This window comes from Melanotaenia boesemani, chromosome 4 (assembly GCF_017639745.1).
Source record: "Melanotaenia boesemani isolate fMelBoe1 chromosome 4, fMelBoe1.pri, whole genome shotgun sequence".
Lineage (NCBI taxonomy): Eukaryota > Metazoa > Chordata > Actinopteri > Atheriniformes > Melanotaeniidae > Melanotaenia > Melanotaenia boesemani.
In genome coordinates this window covers 16,251,639-16,278,283 of record NC_055685.1, presented here as the reverse complement: position 1 = coordinate 16,278,283, position 26,645 = coordinate 16,251,639, and the positions used below count along the sequence as shown (strand labels likewise).

Here is a 26,645-nt window from a genome sequence, read left to right as displayed (position 1 = left end):
GAAATGTTAATTTTGTGACTGAAGATGATTAACATTACAAAAAAAGTGCAACAGATGAAAAATTTACCAGTTAAGAAAAAAATCTGCCTGAAGCCAAAACACCAGAGCTACACTCTTTAAGGTGCAACTGATAGAAAAGGGAAGAGGATGATTAAAAGAAACCTCTTTAACAACCAGCTAGAGTCTGCACATCCTCGACCTGTGCTCTGAGGGAAAACTGTAATACAGCATCAGCATGTGTGTGTTAGAGCGAAAGTGTTTGGTAAACATAAAGAGGAAGAAAAAGAATAAGTAAAGAGAAGTAATTATTTACTTTGAGTTTAGTCATTGTTGGTCTGGGCCCTCCGACAAAGGGGAGCTGTGGGGTCATCTCTTGGCCTTCCTCTTGTACTGGCACACTTGCCGGGGCGTCCTCTGCTGATGAGCCTGCGGGGCTTGATGTGGGAACTTGTGGGATGGACAGAAGAAGCCCACAATCCTTGGCTGCCCGAAGGACCCCTGGTACCTCCTGAACATGGCTGTACCAGCGCAGCAGGTGTGGGAGCTGATGTAGAGCACTTGCAGCATGGGTTTGGAGGGAGTACTATTAAACACGATCAGAGGAGAAGAAGAGGGAGATATTGATTAAGTGGCTCCACTGATGTGTCATAAGGTCAACTTCCACTAAAAGTCACTAAATCACACTGGTGGAGAGAAACACACGCGGGACCAGCAGGAGAAACATGAAAACATAGCTGGCAGCTGAGGAAGGTAAAGATACAAACAGAGACATGATCTGAGAGGCGAGCGCATGTGAGTGTGTGGAAAACCGAAAAGAGAGGGAAAATGAGTGAGGAGAAGCGACTGATGCTGCATCTGCTGTGGACAGAGATGGCTGTTAAGAGGAGACACGCTACGCTGAGTGTGAAACTGGAAACCAGTGGAGCACAGCTGACTGCTAAAAGCCTTATTGTGAGAACTTCAGTTCATTCCCACCGTCAAGGGAAAGCTGGAGACAGCTGAGAGGTGAAATGGAGGTTGAGCTTTGCTTCACGGTGTGACAGTACAGCATTTCAGATCATTAACATTTCAGTCCTGGTCAGAGTTACTGGCATTACCAAACTCTATGCACAGAATCTAAAATGTCCTCAGTTATAAATACACATAAAGAGAAATTAGAATGTCCAAACTTGCTACACAACAAATCTTTCATGTAGTGAAATAAAACAAATAAATAAAAAGTGAACTAAATGGCAACATTTAATGAGTCCAATTCAACTACAACTTACTTGTGCTTAATTTGCAAAGTTCATATGCTTATTCCAATTCAGGGATTTTTTTTAATAATTTCCCTGCACTAATAGGATATTTACAACCATCCTGAGTTTTATTCATAACCCTCAAAACAGAGCCTCACTTGGGTTTCTGCCTCATCCAGAAATGTCATCTTCTTTCTGTTCTGCACTGAATGCAACTCTAAAAAATGCGGGATAAAGCAGTTGGCAGCTTGGTCACAAAACAATGAAAAAAACAGCATAATGTTTGTTATGTTATTGATATGTTTACACTTTAATCAAGTGTACATATATCTCTGTTATGCAGCTAAGATCAGAATACTTCCCAAAGCTTAATTCACTTATCGCCTTCTCCAAATGGGATTTTATTCTTGCTCAGGTGAAGAGAAAACGTGCAGCGTCTTATTCAAGTCAAGGTCTGAATCTGGTTAACTTCAGAATATTGTTGTCCATGTAACATAACCCGTGTCTGCACTACAAACTGCAGTGGTCAAGCGAGCTCAGAAAGAACAAGGGGAGAGAGCTCCCGTAAAAACAAGAGAGAAATTATGTTATAAGATGCAAAATAAAAACACCCACAACCCTGCAGAAAAGTGTGCAGTATGAACAGATTTTTAGTAAAACAGCCAAAGCACACTTCCTTATTTAACTGTTCCTTGTTCTGCCGGAAAGGCAGACTTACAGAGGTAGCAGCTAAGGCAGTTAATAAAACATTAATCTCTATAAATTTCAATTGCTGATTGCCTCACAGCAGTTACGAAAAAGATTTAGAGTAAAAACAACTGCATTTGTTCCCCTGTGTAGGCTGCTCTGACCAGTGGATCCACCTTGAGACTCCATCAAGGATGTAATTTGCCTAAACTAGGCTATACCTTAAACTTCAGTAGTAGTAGGGAACCTTTAGCTCTCTGAGGAAAGCCCCGGGGCATTTAAAGTCGGATGCTTTTGGCTGAAATGTGCCTCTTCTCATGAAATTCTACTTTGAACCCCTACAGCAGCTTCTAAGTGTCCACATAAGAAAAAACAGAGCAAGGTGTATTGTCACATTCTTTCAATGTCTCTATTCTTGGGGTCTTTTTATTTATACATTTTAAATAGTTTGAATTTTTAGCTGCTATAGAGACAGAGACGCTGTTAAACAGAATTTCACCGTATTCTTGTACAATGACAATAAAGGTGAGCTGAGGCTCATTCATTGGAGGATACTGGCGAAATACAACAACTTCAGACCTTCTAAAAAAAATAAATATGCAATTTTATCAAATATAGCTTATTAACATTGTTTCAGATTACACCAAATACTGTGGCTCTACTAATTCTCACCAGCTACAATTCCAGCGCTTTCAGTTGTTGCACTTACAAATGAAATGAAATCATCTAAAGTAATAAACATGTATTGTTTATGAGCTTTAAGTGCTTCATTCTTTGTCGAAGTCAATGTAAAAACTTTCCAACTTGATCTGTTGTGGAGAGAGAAGTGCTCTCAAACTAAATGCGTTTCATTCGGCTGTATTTGAATAGAAACCTTCCCATACTCTGTTATCAGTGACTGCCAGGTGGTTCTAGACCACCTGTGAGAGCAAACATGTGCCAAGTCTTATGCAGTGAGTCTTCTTAACTCAAGTTTCAGCCTGAATGAGTTTGTGAGGACCCTGCTCAGCCTGACCAGCAAGTCAAAACAATACTTCATGCATAATTTAACAAGTCATCGTGATAAAGGTGTTAGAGTCAGTAATACTTGTGACTGCAGTTCTGTTTAGGTACAAACAGAAAAATGGATGGCGGGGCAGTACATGATATATACCGTACCAGTCAAACGTCTGGACACATTTTATCAATAGATTAAATAGGAAAGTGTGTCCAGAATTTTAAGGATATTGTATAAGACATTACATATACACATACTGTACATTCTTTTTTTTCTGTACCACTTAATTAATAATTCAGATTCAGGGGGAAGCTGGAGGCCATCCCAGTATTTAGCAGGCAAGAGGCGGGGTACACTTAGGACAGGTCACCAGTCCATCACAGGGCCAACACAGAGACAAATATATATATATATATATATATATATATATATATATATATATATATATATATATATATATATATATTTTGTGTCAGTCTATCAAAAGTAAAAAGCTAATGGAGTGATAACAATAAAATGAGTGGATTTATGGATCCAAATTAGGCAATTACTTCATTCATAAGAAGAATAAGGTTCTAATCTTTAGGAGCTCATTGCTCACTAGGCTCAGGCATCTGCACATCATCAAGTCATGAATCCTTACCAGATACTGATAAATGCATGGCAGCAGCACCACATCTGTCAGAGTGAAGTACAGTCCCTCAGCAAACACGTGCTCCAGTGAAGGCAAATCGGTTGTCTTCACTTTCCTGATCTCAGAGTTCTCTCTGGTGGCTGAAGCTGGAATTGAATCCACAGACAGCTTGGCCAGGGCTGCTCTGAGCTCAAGTCCATCAGAGACCTGAGATTGTGCAGGAGTGGGCTCAGAGTCCAGGTCTCCCTGTCCTTCAGGGGGCTTGTTCTTTTCACCCCGTTTCTGCTCCTGGAGTTTCTGTCTCCGTATTTTGTCATCGTTGTGGACTCTGACAGGCTCTGCTAGCCGCTGCTCGAGGGTGAGAATGGGGAGAGGAAGTTGCAGGATATTATCTGTGGGATTTTGGAGATGTTCCTCAACAGCAGAGGGGATGCCAATCTCACACAGTCTTGTCCACTTGCTGACCTAAAAAACAAGGAGGGATAAAATGTTTTAGATCAAACACAGCACTGTCCTTAAAGGCACTCAGATGTGAAATAAATTTTTACTATGGATTGGGTTACTGAACTACTAAGACCAAAAACTGACCATGAGCAAATGTGATGGAGCAAAAATATTCTTAAAACATAACTAAAAGCTGTCAGTCACTAATAATCTATCTCATTTTAAGAGGAAAACACTATTTCAATAGGGGGTCTGGGCCACGTGTGAACACCCTCTTTTTTAACAGTCTAATTCCATGTGTCCTGGGATTCTTGGAGGAACCATCTTCTTAACTAGTGTCTTCTGCACAAATGGCATGAATCTGTACCTAAAAAAATCCATGAAACATAAAATGAAGAGCAAATGCACAAAATTTATCATTCATAGCAAACTCCTAGTATTTTGCTTGTGTTCATTTCTGCGGTTGCAGTGTACACACAAGTTTTGAGAATAGTGCCAGCTTGGGTTCTGACATGTTTATCCTCAAAGCAGTCCTTCACACATTGCCTTGTTCGTTAAGAGCTTGGTTCCTTATATTTCTGATCCTGAAACTGGTATTTCAAAATCAATTTGTGTTTATTTGCTTCTTACATTTCTTTCTCGATTAAATCTATTAGATAATTTGTCTTTTGTGACACAGAAATACCTAACTGTTACATTCTGTTTCCATTCAACTCCATAAAGTGGACAGATTCAGAGGACTGGAAGCTTTAATGGGACTCAGGCAGATCTAAAACTTGTCATAGTCTGAATCCATAATAATCTTGTGTGGGGAAACTGATGGCTGTGTGTAATTCTGACTTTCTATTTGCAGATTAGGTGAGATCCAATCATATATGCGAGACACAAGTTAAGACCTTAGATGCTGCTAAGTGTGTATTTGTCTGATGGCATAGGTTAATTTTGAGTTTATTGTAAACCAGCATGTCAGTATCCAAAGTACTTATTCTAACATGATTTGAACTCTACTGTCACCTGGCATCCACTGAGTTTAATAGTCAAACTAATTAGGACTGCTTGTGCCACAAGCTGTGTGCCAAAAAAGCAACATGTGATATCACATCTGTTTTATCAAATGGCAGCTATTTCTTGTCCTCCATTTCTGTCCTTTACATCCCACTAACCTCTGCACAGGCCTTCAGACAAGTTTTCTTGAAACCCAACAGCGCCAAAACATCATTTCTGGAAGGATCTGCCTCTAGGGTTTTGTTGATAATGTGTCTGAGAACCACCGCAAGTCCAGTCCTGCAGAGCCTCCCGGTCTCATCCAAAGCAGCCGGGAGACGACAGCTCCTCACCAGCTGTGGCAGAGCCTCCAGCTGAACATCACACACATTAACAGACTCTGGAAGAGGAGTCTTCAGTGACTCGGAGCTGCTACAGTCGTCGAAGACTAGAAACACTTTGAAAGACTTGCAGTCGCAGTATGAAAGGAGAAAGAGGACTATGGAGGTGTGTAGAGGAAGGCGAGGCTCATCGTTCTGGGAAGAAACTTCTAAGTAGAGGGAGGGATGCTGGTCATTTGACTCAGTGTGTTTCATTGTAAATTAACTCGATCCTGTGGAGTTGAAAGAGAGAAAATGGTTAGCAGAAGAATGGCTTGTTGTTACAAGCTAGTATTTGTATGCCGACATAGACGTTGTTTTAGACATGTGATTTTAAGAGATACTTACAAAGACAAGGGGCATGTTATCAAACCCACGTTGCTATCGTGCCGACACTTACTCTTCTTCTCCTATTCTAAAGCCACCGTAGCTACACAGCGCCATCATCTGTCTACTTAAAGATAATGAAACACCTAAATATGTTAAAAATTTCGGTATGGTGGAATGACATTGGCATGATTCCTCTACGTAATTATAAATAACTACAAATAATGAACTCAGAATGAGCTAAAAGAAAACATTAAAAACAAAAAACAAACAAAAAAAAAGTACACAGGGTTCCGCTAATGGAGACTCCGGACATATTTGGCGGGTGCACAGGGGCGAAGGAACGGAGAACCGTAGGTTGCAGCTTTGTAGGAAGTGTTGCTCAACTGTCTGTTGAAAAAAAACATTCGGATAACAGACAGAATTTAGCCAGGTAGAAAGTAAGGTAAGACCATCCTTTTGAAAATAATAAGCAACAGTTTTAGGTTTATGTGTGGGATTTTAAGGCAACTTGAGCCACCTTCCTCCGTGTTCCTGCTTTCTACGTTACAGAGTAACCAAGTCATCTCCCTGCAAACCTTATGTGTTTTTTTTTTTGTTGTTGTTGTTGTGTTTTTTGTTAGTTTTTTTTGTTGTTGTTTTGTTTTTTTGCTAAATATTTAACAAATCATTCCATATTATTCATACTGAAACAAACCAAGAGACGCCTAATAGCTATACACGATACAGATTACAGGGTAGTACATATATATATATTAATGTATATATTAACTTATCAGACGTAACTGTTTGAATTTGAGAGCTTTTGCTCTTTTTAGTTTTTTTTCACCCCCTCTTCTCTTAGTCATCCTCCATTAGAATATCTGATAAACTCGGTAATAGGTGACAGATCATAGGAAGGATTTGTTGAAACCAAACACGAGACTATTGAATATTTTATACTCCCTAAAATTTTCATGTATCTGGGTGGAGTCTATAAGATTAATTTTAACAGCCGGAATGATCGATGCATAGTAACATCAGGATGAAATTCTGACCAAACTTGTTGTTGTTGTTGTTCTAGTGTGGACATGAAACAAAATACGGAAATTATATTAACCATCATTTTAATATGTTACATTTTGTATGATAATATACTTTCTGTTCTTGTGTGTTGCACTTCTTTGATATAAAGAAAGGGTATGCATTTCCTCACATCACCGCAAATTAAACTTAGTAAAAAAAAAAAGAAAGATAGACATATAAATTAAAGATAGCAATGTTTTAATGCTTAATATCAATAACATAATCTATTTGCGGATAGTAGGATGTCCAACTTTGTGAATGACAACAGCAATTTGTAAACTCATGTAATTAAAATATTAGTGTTTCACACTTCATAAGTGTAACTAAACGCTTTAAACTGACATTATTTCATGATTCCTAGATTAAGCCATGGCTGGACCTGTCAGTTTGGAGTTGGATCCCATCTTCCTAAAGGGGCTTAGTTACTTACACTCCAAGAGTAAAGATTCAGCTGAAAAACTCAAAGCCCTGCTTGATGAGTCCCTTGCAAGAGGAAGCGACTCATCCTACCGCTCTTTACAAAAAGTAAGAACTATATTATTCTGTATTTACACTGTACCTAATTGTTTTTTAATTATTTTTCAGTCTCTTTTAGGTGTAGATTATATACAACAAATTTTGATGCATTCTGAGTTCTCATTGTTTTATCATCAGGATGTGGAGGTGTCAAAGGGGTCTGTGTCAAAGTTGAGCTTAATTAAACAAGACTCGAAGTCCTCAAGTTCCTCATCTTCCAGCAGCAGCAGTGGAAGTAGCAAATCCAGCTCAGAGAAGAGCAAGAAAGAAGGAGAGAAGAGGCCACCTGAGAAGGTACTGGCAGCATTTTGTATGATTAGAATTAAAATAATTCAGTGTTACAGTGTGTCTTTGGCAGATTTAACTTCAGTGCTTGTTGAAGTACTGAAGAGCTCACTAATGACTTGAAGCTATTTGCAGGTTATGATTTAGATTGATGTTGATTTAAAGGGTGACCAGGCAAGATTGTAGTAAGACTCGATCAAAACTAATATTGTTTATGCCAAAATCCTTATCTGGGGTCAGGAAAGCTACAAAATGGCAACAGCCTGGTAGACTAAAGAGCAAAAGTAATATGGATCTCCACGAAATCATTTGCAGGTTGATAGAAAAGCTCATATGGCACTATAACGAAAAATAATTGAATGGACCAAAAGCTGATGAATGAGGGACACTAAAGGCTAAATGAGATCACCAAATTTTCTCATCAGCAGAACAAACGCAGCTGACGGATCTGTACGAAGAATATCAGAGTCCAGTCCAGGTGTGATATCACCCTGTTCGAAATTCATTAAAATGTCACTTTTCCAAATTGGATTCCAACTTTCTTTTAAAATGCAGCATATTTGACAAAGTTGCACTTTGAGGCAAGACAGATTTAGTAGATTCCTGCAGTTCTGCTCAGTCTCGATTACACGATGAGGAAATTTAAGATGCAGACATGTCCTTTAAGTTCAAGATATATTTCTATTTTTACAAAAGGCTTGTCTCTTTCTGAAAATCAGGTCAGGGTAGAGTTAAGTGAATTGGACCCCCCGAAGAAGCCTCGCTTGGAGAAGCAGGAGAATCGCTCTTCTCCGATAACTGTTCAGACGAGCAAAGATCTCCTGCCAAACATACATGACTACGATGAGACTAACGCGGATGACTTTGCCATGGAAATGGGTCTGGCTTGCGTGGTTTGCAGGTACGTGTTAATAATAAAAAACTGTAAGTGTAATTATTTTGTAAAGTTTGAGCTGTCAGGATATCCATATTATCCATAATAATAACTTGGTGATAAATAATGATAAATAACTTGGCGACTAGAGGAAGTTGTACATCATTCATGTGTTTGTTATTTATGTGCTTTACTTCCCTCAGACAAATGACTGTAACCATGGGAAACCAGTTGGTGGAGTGCCAGGAGTGTCACAACTTGTACCACCAGGACTGTCATAAGCCCCAGGTGACAGACAAAGAAGTAAATGACCCACGGCTTGTGTGGTATTGTGCCCGTTGCACCAGGCAAATGAAGCGAATGGTGAGTGCAATGATTTTTCTTTTCTCAGATTACCCTGGAATAACCGAGTCATGAATTTTCACCCATGTTAACAGGATCTGGTGTTCCTTTTATGTAAAAACATACAATTTTTGTTTGTCCACCAGGCCCAGAAACCTCCACAAAAGCCATCCCCTGCATCGGCATCATCGGCGCCTGTTGTAAAAGATACACTAGTGAAAAAGACGGAGCTAAAGCTTAAAACGGACACAGCCAGCACCTTCCAAGCCTTCAAAAGAACAGAACTGAAGGTATGTATTTTCTGTTTGTGACTAACAAACGCTTTGCCAATCTGTTTGATACGCAATCATTTTATGTGTCTTATGTGTTCTTGTGTCATCTCCTGAGTTAAACATGATTACGGTACAGCTATAATTTATTTTTGACAGCAAGTGTAAGAAGAGCAGTCACTTTGAGTGTGCAGTGTGAAAATGCTGTTAGAGGCAGTTAGCGTAAATCCCTGCAGAGGAAAATGTGCAGGAAGCAGTTTTTTTTTATCATTTCAGTGTTTAAATTCATGACTATTCATTTTCTACAGGAAATGGCTAAAAGATTTCTCAAAGCACTTTAACTTGTTGGAGTTTACTAAAAAGTTCTTTCAACAGCAAACATGTTGCCTTGTAAAAGGCGATTGCAGAGATCTGCAGCAAATGTATTATTCAAGCTTAATGGTGATCACTGAATAATTACGTTTTCTACTTGAGTCTTAAAAATGTCTTAACTTTTTTTCTGCGAGTCCTTAAGAAGTTTTAAGTTGGAAGCTGAAAGCAAACCTTAATGATACTGATTACTATATTTTGCATGTTTCTCACTAACTTTACAACCTTTAGAAACCTGTGAAATCTGTGTTGCCTCCCTGATAATCACAGCAGCTCTTCTTTATTCCATGCAGACACCTACCACATTAGCCAATCCCACCAGCAACACCACCTCCTCCTCAGGCAGCGGTCTTACAGGCTGGGCTGCATTTGGCGCCAAAACAAACCCGTCTCTTCCCACTAGCTCCAAACTGGCTTCCTCTGGCACGAGTGGGAGTAGTAAGACCTTAACAGCTCCCTCTGGTCAGAAACCCATCGGGTTATCAGGGCTAGCTGGGGCCAAATCAGGACTCGGAGGTGCAAAGATTGCTGGAAATAACAATGGAAATGGCTCCAGCCAAGTAACTCTGAAACCTCCTCCACCTTTGACTCTGGGTAAGCAGCCACTCAACCGCTCATCGAGTGGGGACAGCCAGGGGAAAAGCACTGCTTCATCAGGAGCTGGCTCTCCAAGTAGCACCCAGGCGAGTACTGGAGGAAACGGAGGAAATAACGGAGGAGGTAATGGGAACAATGGGAATGGATCAAAGGCTGCACCAGGGGACAAAGCACCAACCTCTCAAGAGTCGCAGCTTAACGCCATGAAACGGTTACAGCTTGTCAAGAAGAAAGCAGCACAGAAGAAGCTAAAGAAATGAGGGGCTGCAGAGAGGAACTACCACCAAGGAGGGAGTAGAAAATAAATGTGTGAATTTAGTGCCAGAGTATTAGGTTTGTACTGCAAGAGCATCTGCACATGGAGTAACACCATCGAGTCAAATACTTGAATTTTACTTTGTGTAAATGCTGCTGGACTCTGTGTGCCTCAGTCTGTCCTAACAAATCTAAACAATGAAAGAGAAAGTGTCACTTTTTATCAACACTGTCATTAAATATTCTCTTCTTATAAGCTTTGTAAAGTGATGTGTCTTTAATGTGAAGATAAATTGCAAAAGGACTGCAAGAGTTTAAATACAGAGCTCACTTTTATTCAAAATGGAACTCAGAATTTAAAGGATGTCAGATTTCTTCATTTAAGGATTAATGAGAATGGACATCAAATAATTTGAATAAACAATTTCACATATATTATAACTCATTTCACATATCAACTGTAAATCTGTTCACATATTAAACTTCGTGATTTAATTACTTCATCAAAATAAACACTGAAAAACAAAAAGTGCTCAGCAAATTGCACCGTAAATTCATATTTACCAGAAAGGATTGGTTAGGGTTGTGAGCTCTCTTGCTACATTCATACAAATCCAAGCTGCAGCAACACTTTCAGTCCAAGATGAGATCACTGATACTGCAAAGTGCACTTCAAACATTAACTAAACAGAGATGATTAGCTTCTTCCAAAACATGACACTGAACTGTACAAAAATAACAATCTTCAATTATTTTCATGTTAATTAAAATTAATATTCCATTAAAAATAATGCAGACTAAATGAAAAAAAATTCATTCTTCATTTTGGTGCTAACAACATGATCACAAAGAAAGCTGAACTCTGACATCAACGGACTGGAAAAGCTATTTATTACTTAAAAAATAAAAATCACATGCACACTTGGTGGAGCACTTGTCAACTAATTAAATTCATTAGCATTAAGGGGGTAACTTGATTGGTTGTTTTTAAAAGAAAAAAAAAACAGAGGCTACATCTGTTAACCTCTATACCCAATTTGAATATTTAAGAATGTTTCAAATTTTTCTTCATGTAAATTTCTAAGAATTAGGGGTATTTTAAGATTTCATTAGGCTCCATAATTCAGGATAACATAGAGGTTTTAGAGCAATATGTGCTGCCATCTGTCAGGGAAAGTCTTTCTTGTTTCAGCACGATGTCAAACTGCAGCACAGCTGCATTGGTACGAGTCCCGATGGTGAACTGGTCTGTTTTCAGTTCAGACCCACCCACTGAAGCATTTAGCTCATGAAATGATAAAAGGAAAAACAAAGATGGTGTTTTTCCTGAATGTGGTTTGAATGACATCATACGGTATATTAAGAATGATTGGGGAAACATTTAAAACTATAGCATTTGCTTTATTTTCCAGACACTCTGAGGTTCTAAAAGAGTTTATATTGGTTGCCAAGTTTCTGTAAAAACAACACTGTAGGTATCAAGTTAAAATTTACCTGTTGAAAAAATAAACTCAATTTCAGCTGTTCTTAGGTTATCTCTTCTAAATCAAGTTAAAGGGATAAATAATTATTTTTTGTTTTTGATTTTTTTTCCTTAAAAAAAATCTAAACAACATCAAAGACAGCCTGTTTATGCATAGGACATTCTGCCAAGGTAGTTTGCAGGCACATATCCTTTTTGTCCATTAGCCTCTGCTAACCACCACTCTTTATTGCCTCCCAGGTCACAAAACTGGAGGATATTGACATGCTGGTACTCCTGCAAAGTCAGCTCCTGGTCACAGCGGGCTTGAAATGCATACACGGCATAAAACTGTGGAAACAGACACAGCTGAACTGTCGTGAAAGGCAAAAATCATTGTTAACATTTTTAATCAGTGTATTTCCCTGTAAATCCAGAAGGTGTCTCTGTGTATTTACATTTCTGCATGTAGAAAACAAAGCACTATTATTGGTCCTGCTGATGCTGGTCTACACTTGGTACTTTCAGATTAAACACTACCATAGTGAGGAAGTGGGATGTATATTAGATAATTATAGCAAAGGAAAGACATCCAAGTCTCAGGGTAGAAGCAGAGTGACTGAACCATTATCTTATTTTTTCAGCTCATAAAAGCTCAACAGACTTTGTGAAGATAGTGAATGTGATATTATAGACTTACATACCCTCTGCTGTTGTAGTCTATATACCTGAGATATCTAATAATTATTTGTATAGAAAACGTCTTTGGCTCTTGAAACCCACTGAAGGATGTTTTGCAATAGCTGAGTTATTATATTTTACTTTTGTTTTGTCCTCAATTTTGTGTCTGTAGATGAATGGGCATGAGGCTCATGCTAAAACTTGTTGAGGGCATTAATCTGTCTGACTTTACCTGTCCTCTTTTTAACATTCAAAAGGCAAACCAATGAATATTTTCAAGTTATATCCATACAGTAAATAAACTAATTCAAGAAATGCACAGGCCACCACACATACCTGTTGAGCTTCTGCATCCACTGACTCTTCCGGGCCTTCAGCACTCTCCAAATCTCCCTGCAAACCAGAGAGGGTTGAGCTGCTGTCTGTGGTGTTGAGGTTGAAGCTACGCAGGCTGCTGCTGCCACTTCCTGAGATGAACAGACTGAGGTCATCAAAGTCCTCATCCACCATGGCAGGTTGCTGCTGCTGTTGCTGCTCTTTAGCCATCTGGCCTGCCCGCTGCGAGTCCCTCAGAGGGTTGTACTGCTTCAGGAATGTGGAGTAGACGTAGCCTTGTATACCTAACAAAGGCACAGATGCATAACCTCTCTGTACATTTTGTGTGTAACCATGCAAATTATTCTGATGGAGGTTCATTTGTTGGTGGTGATTTCAATCTTAGATAATGTGCATAGGAAAAACAAGGCTTTTTTCAGAAAGTGTTATTCTTGATAATCTAATATAATATGAAAAAGCATGTTTGCTTGAATCAATATCTGAAGAAGCTGTGAACATCTCAATGAGAGGCTAGAGCATTTGCTTACATCATCTTAAATCTGCTTATACTGAGGGATTGAAGAATGTGTAAATATGATGCAAACATATTCATAAAGTTGGTATCAACAGAAGGATGAACAACAACTTTCCAGGAATGCTTGCTATCCCTAAGGGAAAGAGAAGTCAATGAAAAATGCATTTCATACTAAGAAAGAAGCACATGCTTTTTTGTACTTTTTATATTAAAAAAAAAGCAAAAAAAAAAAAAAAAAAAAAAAAAAAAAAAACAAGATTTCACTATTGCAGAGAACAGAAAAGAGCACCAGAGAAAACTCCATAGTTGTTTGGGAATACCCAGAGGGAAAGGCTTGTAACATTGCTTACTACTTATAGGGGTTTGTTCCAACAAGATGCTGGGATCTCAGCTGCATCTGTGAGATGTAAAGGGAAGATGGAGACAAGCTATGGAGTTACCTCTGTTGTGAGGCAACCATCTCTAGAGGCACCAGCAACTATGACTCCACAGCCTCTCTTGGGACTGTGTGCTGACTTGTCAGAATGTAAAGTTTGGTATGCAAATAGGCCCGAGTCATTTAAAACATGCAGGTGTAATCACAGAAAAATGCATATTTGATGAACCTACAGAAGAGCAAGCACACACACACAGTGGTGACCCTGTCTGATAACTTAATTTACCTTCTGTTATTCCCAACAGTAAGAGCTGATAGTTACTTCTGCTGCACAAATGTTTTCCCTTATACACACATACATACACACACTTACCTCCAGTGTACACCAACCAGCGACTGCTACTGCCTAATGGGTCTGTGTCCTCCAGCAGGGCCACCAGCTCCCCCTCCAACAGGCTAAGATCCTGCTCTTGGCAGCCGTTACACTTTCTCTTCAGTTGGTACAGTCGACTTGGTGGGTACTCTGCCAGCAACCAGGCGCGCTGTTCCTCGGTCTGATGCTGCACCTCTGGCACCTGGAGCACAGTGCAGCATAAAGAAATATTTGAAGTAAAAAGTGAATAGAAGTGACATTCTAAGAACATGTTGGACTGTTTTAAGGAATAAGTGTGTTGCACGTTGCAATTATGCTCACAACATGATGCTGCCACCACCGTGCTTTACTATTGGAATGATGACATTAAGCTTAAACTTTAACATGGAACACATCTCTTTTCTGAGCATGACAAGTGAATGGTTTGTCCAGTGGTATTCATTCTTGCAGTGTATTTTTTTGTATATTAACATAAAGCCCAGTTTAACAACATAAATTACCAAGTGACAGCAAAGTAGAAAAGGGAAGAACTTCAAGTGAATATGAATTAGAGAGCTGATTAGTCAAAGACATCAGCAGTGTGTAATGATACAGCAGCATGTCACAGATGAATAATGTCATTGTGCAGTGAGATGTGGCGGCTGATGGATGTCAGCACACAGCAAGAATGTGGGTGAATGTTGAGTATATAAATCATGACAAAATTGTATTTCCATAGAGGCATAGTGAGATGAGGGTGTAAAAACAAGTTACACTACAGGGGTTTAACCTTTATGGTTTTGTGAAACTGTAACATTTTGGCCCGTAGGCAAACACAACTTTCGTATAGTTCTGTCATGAAATCTGACTTTCTCCCAAGGCTGACCTAGAATTATAACAGTCTTTTTAATCTTTCTATGTGGTCTTGCCTGATTTATATATGGTTGTCAAATTATGCCAAGACATACTGAGTTTGTAGGTGAGCTAGAATCCATTCACAAGTACACCTCTAATTGATTCAAATAATGTTAGCCAATCAGAGACTTATGTAGCCTTTGCATGGTTTTCAAAGCTGTTCGAAGGAACACTTAATTTATGGTATGTAAACCTTATGACCCACTGGGATTAATGTGAATCAGAATAGATGTATTGAATGTACTGGAAAATAAAAATTGAAAAAATTCTCATAATTTTTGAGAGTTTAAAGTTCATTCTTCAAATGCGAGTCCCTCAAAGGGTCACTTCCAATGCACTGTATACACAGGTCCAGATGTGTATATCTGCTAACACACAGTATGTATACAGGTATACATGTTTTAGGATACTGATAAGTGGAGGACCTATTAATTGTGTCTGTGTTTATGTCTCAAAGTGTTCAGAAGCTAATTTATGTCTTGTAACTTATTTCAAATTTAAAATTATTATATAAAAGTGAGAGCAATTTTTGAGACTGATGTTCCAACAAAGTGTCAGTGAGAAGTTTGTGACGCTTTTGCAGCTAAGCAGAAAGTTAAATACTGTAGTGCAGACTGCAGGCTGTGGGGGGATAATTTAGTAAGTGTAACTATTGTACATAATTATTTCTACTTCCTTACCGCTATCTTCTTGTCACGTTGTCTCTCAAAGCTGACTTTTCGCTCCATTAATTTCTGTGCATTATCCTTGACAAATGTAAGATTGTTCAACTGATCCATGATGCTGTTCTGCACTTCAGCAATATTGGACAATGGAACCTAAAAAGGTGAACATAACCCAGTTTAGTTTGATTAAGAAATACAAAAACAAAACTTTACCACATTATGATTTATGTGTGGGATCCTCACTGGTAGCTGTTGGACGGAGGGCGCACCAACCAAACAATTTCCCATCAGCCCTCTGAGTAAGGCCACCAGACACACCACACTGTTGGTTAGGATAGTATAAGCTGTCATGTTGAACCTCTGCAACTCCTCCACTAGCAAAGCATTGAGAGCTTCGTAGTCTCTTTTGGCAGGACCAGGTGGTTCTTCAGACACCAGTGAAGGGGAGGCAGAAGCGGGGGATGATGAGGATGCAAAAGAGGATGAGCGCTCCAGTCTGCAGCAGTAATCCAGCAGCTTGTCGTAACGCTTCTGGATTAGCTTCTGTGGAGCTGTGAACATGCCCTGCAGGGAGTAAAGGGGGGCCAAGACCAATCGCTCTATTCTGTCTTTCTAAAGTTAAAATCAAAAAGAAGCAAAAGATGAAGATTAGTCAGCCATACTAGTCTTTAACATGTACCATATAAATGTACAGTTACTTTGCTAATGTATGTCTATTTTTAAAATCTTTTTCAAAAACCTCAAATGTCTTAATTTTAATGAGCAGTACTCTTTCTCTCTTGAAACTGAAAGTGGTGATATCAGGAACACACAACAATGAAGCATTACATCTTCATCTGCATGCTAATGAAAAAGGGTGACGTTGATCATGATGACATAAGCAGATTTCATCAGTTTTAGCAAGGATGAGCCAGTGGATTGCGCTGCACATAAAGTAAAAAGAGCTGTTGAAAGGGTTCAAAGGCCTGATGCAACAGTAATTTTTCATCCACAACAAGTTTGCGGATTCTCTTCTTATCAGAGTACATATGTATTCATATCTACACTTGATCTGTCAAGCTCAAGTCATGATGTAAGAAGTGATAGATAAGGACAGAATAGCTTACAGAGAGAAGAAGGAAGAGAGACGGGAGTGCCAAGGTCACTACAGGATCTAACAGGAAAGTTAGAGGAACAGAAGAGGAGAATTAGTATTGGGGAGAAGACAGGTAGCTATTGTTAAATTGGCAGGTGACTCACTGTTGGAGGGTGAATGGGAGGTCAGGGAGGAGCAGAACAACAAAGCAAGGACAGATACATACATGCAGGCAACAACTGGACAATTAAGACAGTAAAACTGGACAGTAAACGTTTCCATGAGCCAAATTGCAGAGTGCCACAAAAGAGATGCTTACAAAGTGCTTGTAAGGATCGTTGCCATTACTGTGAGATGAACCATTTATGTCAATCTTCAGTGGATCCTTGATAATGTTTTCCATGTCCTTCACATTCTGAACAGCTACAGACACCATCTCCTGCAGAGGAGGCATTTAGAAAGAGAGAGTTATCTAAATGTCTAAAACAAAGAAAAAAAAACTTTAAAAGGGGCATATGGTGTTTTTCCCCAGTCCTTTCTGTCACCCTGGAATTCCACAGCAGTAACTTTAAAATATTAACACAATATTAATATTACACACTGGCCCTGTCAGCCACAAAACATTTTAAACTTTAAATTCTGTCGGCTCACGTCATCATGACAAGTTTGAGCCTGAATGTGTTTAAGACTAAGAGTAGAAGGCACAAATTGCAGTAGCAAAGATTATAGCAGGAATATTCACTTGTTGCCTTTTTATTATAATGATATAAAGATGGATTTAGACTCTATCACGAGCGCTCTGTAAAAATTTTTATGTTTATATTCCGATAAGTAGTTCATTTGCTGATAAGCCATAATTTTGAGTTGTGGATGTGGACTGTCTGGTGACTATATGACAATATTATATCTATGACAAGTTGAGGCCAACTTGGTAAAGAATGGAGTATTGAGTGCAGTGATATGCCTGAGCTTTTTATATTTCAGGTAAGATTTTTACAAATGTTTTCTTTAAAGTGTGCTTACGTTTGATATAAACACTTGGTATTAGAACATTACATTTGACACAAAATGAAGAACCTAAAAATATGTACAACTGGTCCCATGTAAAGCAACATTACTGAAATTCGGCAGATTTTTACACTTTGGTGCTCAGTGACAAAGACTAATTTGGCATTCATCTTGCATCCTGTCTCTTCTCTGAGCTCTCTGCAGCCAGTAAAAGTCAGTCCAATGTTGTGTTGTTTCTCAGCCTTAGGATACTATATGGCAATGACAGCTCCAGGAATGTACATAGTGAATGTCAATGTGCCATCAAATCGAGTTTTCAGGTCAGAATATAATATAGTGTTGCTTTAAGATCCATTTTATTGAACTCACCTGAGTGTGCTGTATGTAACAGTTAATATTCTTGACCAGCTGCCTCACAGCTTTCTCCAGACTCCTGAAAAGCTTCTCCTCTCTATCAAAAACTTCATCTCTCACCTGGTACAAAAATAGTAGTTAAATTATATTTTATGCATTCAACTTAAACATGAATTTCAATTTATTTACTTAAGCCTGTTCACATATTTTTTTTAATGCATTGTCTTTTATTGGGTGAGCATTAGAAATAGTTTATTGTTGCTGTATTTTACCTGTGGTTCAACTCCAGTAAGGATCTTGAGATAACCAGCAAATCTGTCTCCTTTCTTCCGAATAGAGTGGATGTTGAACTTGTGTAGTTTGCCCCTCAGCGTGCCTTCATCTTCCAACCTCTTGTACTTCATAACTGAGAATCAATAGGATAATGGAATCTAAACTAAAGCAACTAAGTTTTAATATGTTTGGCTCAGATAGTAAACAATGTCACACCTATATCTTTGCGCCTCCTGAACTCATTGATGTTGACATTTATGATCTTAGTGGCAGTGAATGCCTCCTGCAGTGGCCTGTAGTCGGGGTGATCTTCAGGTGTGGCCTGCCACAGCTCTCCAAGCAGCAATGGATACTTCATGATCCTCTGGACGGGTTTAATGAGCAATGAGCCCATATCCAACAAATTAGGTTTTCCTCTGCAAAAATAAATATCTTATTTAATGAATAATGATCAACATCATTAACAAAACATGGTGAGAAAAATTTTTTGAAAAAGACTTTACTTACTCTTCATCATAGATTTTCCTATGATTAAATAGCCATAGGGAAAAAAAAAACATAACAGACAGATAATGTTACTCTTTATAATTGATAAATTGCAAATAATAAAACAAATATCTGTAAGAGGTGATGCTACTTACTTCAGCTCTGATATACAAGCAGTAAAATGTTGCTTTATTTGTTCCTCTTTCTCGTAGGATTTGAGTGACATGTTAGCATCATCATGGTGATAACAGTAAATTTTATATACATCTTCTAAAGCTGCCTTTGCCTGGATGAATACTTCCCCTTTAAATAAAAACAGGACATAAGAGTTCCATTTGTCAAAACAGCAGCAATCAGCAATTTAAAACTGGGAAAATTGGCTAAGAACAAAGTCACACCTATAACAACTGCCTCTGGATCAGGGTCAGCCAGGGCCTCGTGCAGTCTGTGAAGGAGCGCTGCTGACACCTCACAAACTGTCTCCGTGTTAGTAAACAGTCGATCCACATCTACAACCTGAGCAGCAGAGAAAGAAACTGTATGATGATTTCCATCTTAATCAAATGACACATATATGGGCATTCCATCTCAGCAGATTTGGTTAACAGATGCATTTATATGATACAGGCATCCAGTAAAGTAGAGCCATTTCGTTGCTGTCGGGCAACAACCTCCTATGTCCAAAATTTGTGATTTTTGTTTTCCTTCATGAATCAGTACTATTGGTCTCCCTTTATGTCTGTCTGTTGTTTTACAAATATTTAACCAAAGATATATGATGTAAAACACAATACCAAGTTTGATGACATTATGTCCAGTTATTACAAAACCATACGGTTTTTTTCATTTTTTGAAAAATGACAGTGTGGAGATAGGAGGTTTACACCCAACAGCAGCGTTTTACAGGTGCACCTGATCAATGGGACACTGCTCAGTTTGCCACATTACTCTCATGTACACAGAAAAAAAAATACACTGCAAAAAGTATCTCAAGAAGTTCAGCTTTTTAAAAATTCTTTTACTTGTTAACAAACCTTTGAAGGACCTGTTTCGCAATACACAAGCACTTAGAAAAGCATATTTTTAGTATTGCCCATACAACAAAAATAAGGTAACATTGTGATGTTAAGATTTTAGTTAACGAAATCATGATATTGTTGGTGATAGATTATTTTGATTATTACTAATATTACTTGTACATTTAGACTACAATTTATGGTCCTTGCAATGGACTGGCATCCTCTCCAGGGTGTAACATGCCTCTCGCCTAATAGCAGCTGGGATAGGCACCAGGCCCTCTGCAACCCTGCACTGAAACTTACAACAATCAGTCAATTAATCAATCAATCAATAAATAAATAAATAAATACATTGCACCAAATAAAGTATAGATAATGATGAATATCTGAAGGTAACTTGCATAGGGACAACTCTGGATATTACAACTGGATTTATTTTAAAAGAAATGTTTAAAAATCCAGTCCATGGTGTACCCTGCCTCTCTCCTGCTAATTGATAGGCTCCAGCTTCCCCGTGACCCTGAATTGGACAAAGTGGTATAGATAATGAATGAATGATTGAATGGAAGGATGCATTTAATCATATCTTGGGGTGGACTGATGTATCCAAATGTCAATATCATTGATGCTAATGTTGGTACTAGAATTGAATCGATGCTAATGTGATGGGGTTGGTACTTTGATGCCTGTCTCCTTTACAGGGCAAGAACCAAAAGTAGGCCTTATAGACACAACAGTGCTTTGGGGCAAAAACTTAAAAACTAAGGACAGCCAGTAGTAGTTTTTGCTTTCAGTTTGTTATTTTTACTTTACTGTTAAGAAATAAGTGTGTGCATTTTTTAAATTAATGACAAACTTAATCTTGTAATGAAGGTGAAAAATGTTATTTAGTTATCATTTCATTGCTTCTGAATGAAAATTACATGAAAAGTATTCATTTTTAAGACATAAAATATTATGTTCAGAGTTGAGTTTATTTTGGAATAACTATATAATTTTATAAAAAGATTTCCTTGAAATCTGTCATAAACATAGACTTGATTAACATACTAACAGTTAAAAGCAAGAAAAATGCCCTATTGTCAGTCAAATATATTAATACAGCATATTGATGATGCATTCTCCAAATAAATCATAACACACTGCTGTCACCAACATGCGAGCACATAAGCAGCTTTTATTAATAATAAAAAAAAAATCAGCATTGGTATCAGCAACACTGGGCTTGTATTCACTGGTGTTAAATTGATATTAAATTTTCCAGTGTCACACACAAGGTTTTCAAAAGTATGCATACCTGAAAATTTCGCAGAGGCTGAACCACTTCTCTGATGCACAGTTCCAAGTCAGTGAGATAATCCTTCTCAGTCTGCACCAGCTCCTTTATGACTTTTGCCCTGCGGTTCATCTTCCTCAAACGGACCTCCTCTGGTTCCAGTACAGGAGAGGGCAGTGCGGGCAAATCATGTGGCATCAGTTTTTCTGAAGAGAAAATGTAGAAATTTTATTTGACATAATCACATGTAGCAGACACATCATATGGTATAATGAGTGCTACAAGCTCATATAAAAACTAATAACATCTCTAACTTTTAATTCACTATTTAAAAAAAAAATAAAAATCAATCCATATGTGACATATTTGCATTGTCTAAAATCTCACACCTTTGTACTTTGGGCTCTGCATGCTCTAAAAACACACAACACACCTGCTTGACACCTGAGCAGTATTCTGTATTTCATGGTGATCTAATTATTTTCAACCAAATGCCAAAGAATTCTCACTTAACATGCCTGTCAGGCTCACGTCTGTTTTTTTTTTTTTTTTGCTCTGCTGTCAAATCAGTCAGCTGCTGCTCTGTGCTTTGCATAGGCAGGCAGGACTTTCTGTCTGGGGAAGAGGGATGCTTCCTTGCTGCCTAATCGATGCCAAGCACTGCTTCCTCCGCCTGGGGAAGAGTGCAATGAAGAGTAGAGATAGAGGTGAAGGGAGGCAGACAGACGCTTGCGAGGCTCGTGTCAGGTTACGAAACTAATCATGCTGCTGATGTAATTCCACCGTGTGCTCAGGCATTCCATCTGCTCAGACTGTGTGTGTGTGTGTGTGTGTGTGTATGTTTTGGAGGTGAGAGGTGCAAACAAACCTACAAATGCAAGGGCACTCATTCAAATCCACTGACACTGACTTACAAGTCATGCATGCACATGCAAACAAATTTATTCCTTTCTACTTCAGGTTACACATTTTACACACAAATACACACACACACACACACACACACACACACATATGCACAGTGACTGTGCATAAGATTCCTTCCAAAAAAAGTTCAATTTAATTTTATTGTACTGAAAAATGACTAAGACCTTAAATTCAGCTGCATCCAAAACACCATTTGCAAAAAATACCATTGAGATATCAGGAAATTTCATTTCTTCTCAGTCAAGTCACAGTTTCAGCTGTGACTCCTGCTTTTTGCCATCATTTCTGGGGTTACAGTAGCTGCATATTTAGTTTTTAGCTCTTTTGAACTTTGTTTCATTGTTGAAGAGAAAAGTATAGCCCATTTAACCATTTCAGTCTTTTTTTAACGGTTGCATTATTTGATCTTCTGGCACACTGCAGATAATAAAAGTTGCAATAATCACTGGATGTCTTTTGTTGAAGCTTAGCAGAATGGATCATGTGATTCTGGCCAGTGGGCAGTGCTTTTGGATGAATGCGAGCACTGTGTGGACTGTGAGTGATTGTAACAGTGATCTCTTCTCACTCTTCCTGAAACACCATTCACAGTTACATTTGTGTTTTTTTCAGTTTGAAATCATGTAAAAACTAAACAGAAATAAAAATTCTTCTTATTCTTTTTACTTTGATCAATATGATTGGAATACATTATCAGATGTTGTGTCCTGATGTTGATCACATATGAGGATACTGGGGGAGGTTTTGATAAGATACTATCAAAAACATATAGACTATTAACTAAGATAGACGATTCAATCTCTCTTCCAACTTCAAAATGGGATGCTGACAGTAACCTCAATCAAAATGAATGTACACAAATATGTATAAACACTTTCAAAATGACTAAGAATTCAAATATGCCTTGGTGTCTGGTTGCCGCTCGGGGAACCAGCGTTAGGCCCGGGGGCAGAAGGGGTGTAAGGATTTGAAGGGGGGCTGAGTGGGGTTCGGGGGATCATAGGGGGTGGTGCTGTGGTGTGTTTAGGTGTGAGACTGAGAGGTATATGTGTGTGTTTATGCTTATTGTGTGTGTGTGTGTGTGTGTGTGTGTGTGCCAGGATGAGTGAGAGTGGGCAAGGATATGGGTGTGTATGTGGAAAGGGGAGGGATCACATGCCCTTGTGTAGGAGGCCTTGGTGGGCCTGGGGTTGGTGGGTCGTGGTTCTGGGCTCTCCTACTGTCCTCCTCCCCCTCCTCTCCTTTCACCCTAGGCATGTGGTGGATGGGTGCCTTCTGCGATTGATGGCGGCTCATTGGCTGCGGTCACTGTGTGTCCTGGTCGTAGAACCTGCTGCTCCTGGCCTGTCTTGATCTGAGGCCTTTCCATGGCAGGGGGGTGCCTACTGCCGCCAGAGGCTCACCTTCTGGAGGGAAGTTTGCTTCCCTCTGGACTTACATCCCCAGAGCCTTCTCCTTCCCTACTCTCTCCTACACACACATAGGGACTTGGGAGGGTTGAGCAGAGGGGGCAAAAAAAAAAAAAAAAAAGAAAAAAAAGGATACCGTGGGAGGGTAGGGTTTAAGTTCAAAACTTTGCTATCTTCTTATAATCTTTTCTTGTTTTGTGGGCATAAATTCTGGCTTATTTACAGAGATCTATGCAGCTTCATGGTAAAATCTGAAATCCTTCTAAAAGAGTTCAAATCTAAATGGCACACCACCCTCTTCTAGAGTATAATGAAGTGTCATGTGTCAACATTAGCTGTTAGTATGTAAAAAGACCCCAGAATATCTGAAAACCTCCACTCGTGAGAAAAGTCCCCTAATGATAGTTTGGGTGAGGGTTGATGGAGAGAGGTCATATTCTATATTTAACAAAATTTCAGATCTTTCCATTTGCTGTTTTACCATTTATTCATCATTAATTGGGGAAAGGAAACAATGATACCTTAAAAACCCCATGAATTCTCTGTCCCAGGACAAGCTTATCAAGACTCAGCAGCAGATATAAAACTGTACTGACTGATTCTTTTTGCCAGGATTACTTTTGGTGAGGTATGGCTACTGGCAAAGGAGTTCCCATGAAAGACGATACAGGGCTTTTCACTGTTCCGCCCAGTGAAAGGGATCTTATGAACTGCCCCGGAAAGAATACAAAGCATGGCATATCATATGACACCATAAAAAAAATAATAATAATAATAATACATGTTAGACTTTGCAACATAGCAAGTGCATGATGCAAATTTATCACTTAGAATAAAGGGGATTTTTTCAAAACTTGAATGTGCATCTTTTAATAGAAATTGTGATATCTAATCTGTAAAAGAATTTTATTTTCACTGAAGCAGGCCACAATTCACCATGTCTAATTCTTGAAAGAATAATCATTTAAAAATTTTATGAAGGTTATACAAATAGGTCTTCAACAATGCATATAAAGAGTAACAGGATTTTCTGCATGCATAATTTGTGAATTTATTTGTCCCTTTATATGGATAATATGCTCGTAAATCATTGTCTAAAACTATCACAATTAGTGGCTGTAAATAATTAGACATACTGCTGTCATGTTGCTATGGCTCTATGACTTGATCAACCGGTCTGACTAGCAGATGAGACGAGACCATCGGGCAGCAACTCATATGTTTCCTCTTTCAGTGAAGTCATCGTTCTGTCAATATTTGCATAGGTAATACCACTGTAAATATGTAATACTGCTCTTCAGGTGTGAGACTAAAGTCAGATGGGCAGGTGGATGGTTTACTGAAAACACCACTGTGTTTTTCAACAACTCTGTCTGTCTGTCATGATGCAGGTTGGACAAGAAAATAGAAAGTGCAGAGAAGAGAGTGGCTCTATTTCAGGTAAACACCTGCTGTTGATAAGGAAAGTGTGTGAAAGCTGCCAGTTATCTGTACACCACCAAGTCAGAAATAGTTTATAATTTGCCATTTTAAAGTTGGTGCTGCTGGTCTTTCTGGCACATGATGCATGTTGTTTAACAGGAGAGGAAACAAGGGAACAGGTGGTGCAGGAAAGTCAACATATATAGTGTGTTCATAGTCGAATCATAACCCCCCTGCTGACAACTGATGTAATTTTGCTTGAAGTGCAACATTCCCAGTCACTGACTGCACTTAAGAACAGGCATAGCCAGTTTTTCTAAAGCATTCATATATTCGTATGAAAAGGCTTTGTCAGCAGTTGTAATGAAGCAACTATTTTATTAGATTTTTTTTTTTTTTTTTTTTAACCTACTTTCCTTTACAACTTCTTCCTTTCATGGCCAAATGAATATATATATATAGTGTATATATATATATATATATATATATATATATATATATATATATATACTTTTTTAACAAATTATTTTACTTTAATCTATAAGGCTCTTCTTTTTTTTTTTTTACACATTATTGCTGTCCAAGTCTTGTTTACCTGCTGGTCCGGAACATTTCAAAAGCCACTCCTCTGTGCCCGAGTTTGGGACACAGTTTGCATATGTGGCTTCATCCCTAAGGGAGTATCTTGCTCAGCACATAGTAACAGGTGCCCTGTATGGAGTAGTGCGCACTTATTGGGTGTGTGTGTGTTGAATTTTTGCCCTCAAGCCACAAGTGCTGATTTAAAGCCTGTCTGTCATGGATGGAGTAATTTTTAAGTTCCTCCATGCTAGTACATTGTCTATAAGTTTGCAAAAAGAAACTTCTGAAATTGATAACTGGCTCATGTGTGTTTAAATTGTTGCCATAGTTTTGTTCCATGGAAACATTATTAGCTGTACCTTTAAGTTTAGCGCTGTACTCCGTCTTGTCAGACTGACTCCTCCTCACCAGTGTCCCCAGGTTGATATCACCTTTGGCCATATCATCAGCTACAATTGTGTCCGTCTTTCTCCTGTCCAGGTAACGCAGGAACACAGGACGGTTCCTCCTTTTAATCACCTTCTCCTTCTCACTCCCGCTGGCCTCCCTGAGATCCATGCTGAAGCTGTCAGCTCCCCTGTGCTCTCAGACCAGTGAAGGAGAAAAGGAGGGCCTGGGAAATCCAACAGGTGTACTGTTCACTGTGTCCTGGCTTCCAGCTCTGCACAGGTAAGGCAGCTCCTCCCCACGTCTGCCTGTCATGAGGGCTGCATGGCCACACCTCTTTAGAGCTGTGCTATGCTTTCTTCCCTTTAGGCCATCACATCCATTCAGGTAGAGGAAATGGTACACTTTGTCTTTATCTGGAAGGCTTGAACTAAACTAAAAGAGAAACATCCTCAAAACAAAATAAACCTCAAATAGTAAAACCAGAAAGTAATCTTGTACAATGTAATATAACAGGTTTATATTTACACAACACTGAATGATTTTTTTATTTGATATTTTTTACGATTTTATGCAAATGTACAATAAATAAGTTCAATAAGTCTTTGATGTATTAATTAAAAGAGTAAATTGACAGAAAATGTCAAATCTGGTTAGAAAGCCACACTCAGTGACTTGATAGAAAGCAGATACAGAGTTCCTTTTCAAAACAATGAATGGGTGAATTTCCTCTTAAAGCACGGGAAACCGGTCCTATTGTGTTTTTGAATCAGGGTAACTCACCTATTTCAATTTTTTATGATTAAATGCACACATATAGCTGATGATGCCAGCTGGTTATCAACACAAAACTATATTTTTAT

General features: G+C 38.6%; 3 protein-coding genes across 6 annotated transcripts in view; 1 reads left to right on the top strand and 2 right to left on the bottom strand.

Annotated features, from left to right (window-relative positions):
- gstcd (glutathione S-transferase, C-terminal domain containing) overlaps positions 1-5,876 on the bottom strand; it is a 49,344-nt gene extending 43,468 nt beyond the window's left edge. Inside the window, exons 1-4 of one of the 2 annotated variants that reach the window (XM_041983514.1) lie at positions 5,713-5,876; positions 5,164-5,597; positions 3,566-4,021; positions 314-583 (exon numbers count right to left, since the gene is read on the bottom strand). In XM_041983514.1, coding sequence (XP_041839448.1) covers positions 314-583; positions 3,566-4,021; positions 5,164-5,580 — 1,143 coding nt within the window. In that variant the 5' untranslated portion in view covers positions 5,581-5,597; positions 5,713-5,876. The remainder of the gene's footprint in view (positions 1-313; positions 584-3,565; positions 4,022-5,163; positions 5,598-5,712) is intronic. The other variant, XM_041983513.1, reaches the window with a different exon arrangement.
- Positions 5,877-6,017: 141 nt separating this feature from the next.
- Positions 6,018-10,519, top strand: ints12 (integrator complex subunit 12). Of its 2 annotated transcripts, none has more exons than XM_041983825.1 (7): positions 6,018-6,136; positions 7,124-7,281; positions 7,411-7,566; positions 8,277-8,458; positions 8,635-8,794; positions 8,920-9,063; positions 9,705-10,519. In XM_041983825.1, the coding sequence occupies exons 2-7, from the start codon at positions 7,126-7,128 to the stop codon at positions 10,266-10,268; spliced, it is 1,362 nt and encodes a 453-aa protein (XP_041839759.1). In that variant the 5' UTR covers positions 6,018-6,136; positions 7,124-7,125; the 3' UTR covers positions 10,269-10,519. The 2 variants fall into 2 exon arrangements, with proteins under 2 accessions (XP_041839759.1, XP_041839760.1); XM_041983826.1 differs by having other exon boundaries at positions 7,118-7,281.
- Positions 10,520-11,184: 665 nt separating this feature from the next.
- Positions 11,185-26,052, bottom strand: arhgef38 (Rho guanine nucleotide exchange factor (GEF) 38). Of its 2 annotated transcripts, XM_041983822.1 has the most exons (14): positions 25,755-26,052; positions 21,077-21,261; positions 19,159-19,276; positions 18,916-19,063; positions 18,782-18,799; positions 18,491-18,690; positions 18,274-18,407; positions 18,017-18,121; positions 16,959-17,078; positions 15,808-16,176; positions 15,580-15,717; positions 14,006-14,207; positions 12,743-13,026; positions 11,185-12,076 (listed from the first exon to the last, which is right to left on the bottom strand). In XM_041983822.1, exons 1-14 carry the CDS (start codon positions 25,951-25,953, stop codon positions 11,894-11,896), a joined length of 2,403 nt encoding a protein of 800 aa, XP_041839756.1. In that variant the 5' UTR covers positions 25,954-26,052; the 3' UTR covers positions 11,185-11,893. The 2 variants fall into 2 exon arrangements, with proteins under 2 accessions (XP_041839756.1, XP_041839757.1); XM_041983823.1 differs by lacking the exons at positions 11,185-12,076; positions 12,743-13,026; positions 14,006-14,207; ... (5 more) ...; positions 18,491-18,690; positions 18,782-18,799 and having other exon boundaries at positions 18,912-19,063.
- Between the last annotated feature and the right edge of the window lie 593 nt (positions 26,053-26,645).

Bases quoted from the DNA above. Each gene is read 5' to 3' on its own strand.
- ints12 (XM_041983825.1), top strand. From the start codon at position 7,126: ATGGCTGGACCTGTCAGTTTGGAGTTGGATCCCATCTTCCTAAAGGGG. The intron at 7,282-7,410 runs GTAAGAACTATA...TTTTATCATCAG, and splicing joins CCTACCGCTCTTTACAAAAA to GATGTGGAGGTGTCAAAGGG. The intron at 8,459-8,634 runs GTACGTGTTAAT...TACTTCCCTCAG, and splicing joins CTGGCTTGCGTGGTTTGCAG to ACAAATGACTGTAACCATGG.
- arhgef38 (XM_041983822.1), bottom strand. From the start codon at position 25,953: ATGGATCTCAGGGAGGCCAGCGGGAGTGAGAAGGAGAAGGTGATTAAA. The intron at 19,064-19,158 runs GTGTGACTTTGT...TTTTATTTAAAG, and splicing joins TCCAGAGGCAGTTGTTATAG to GGGAAGTATTCATCCAGGCA. The intron at 16,177-16,958 runs GTAAGCATCTCT...TTTTAACTTTAG, and splicing joins ACGATCCTTACAAGCACTTT to AAAGACAGAATAGAGCGATT.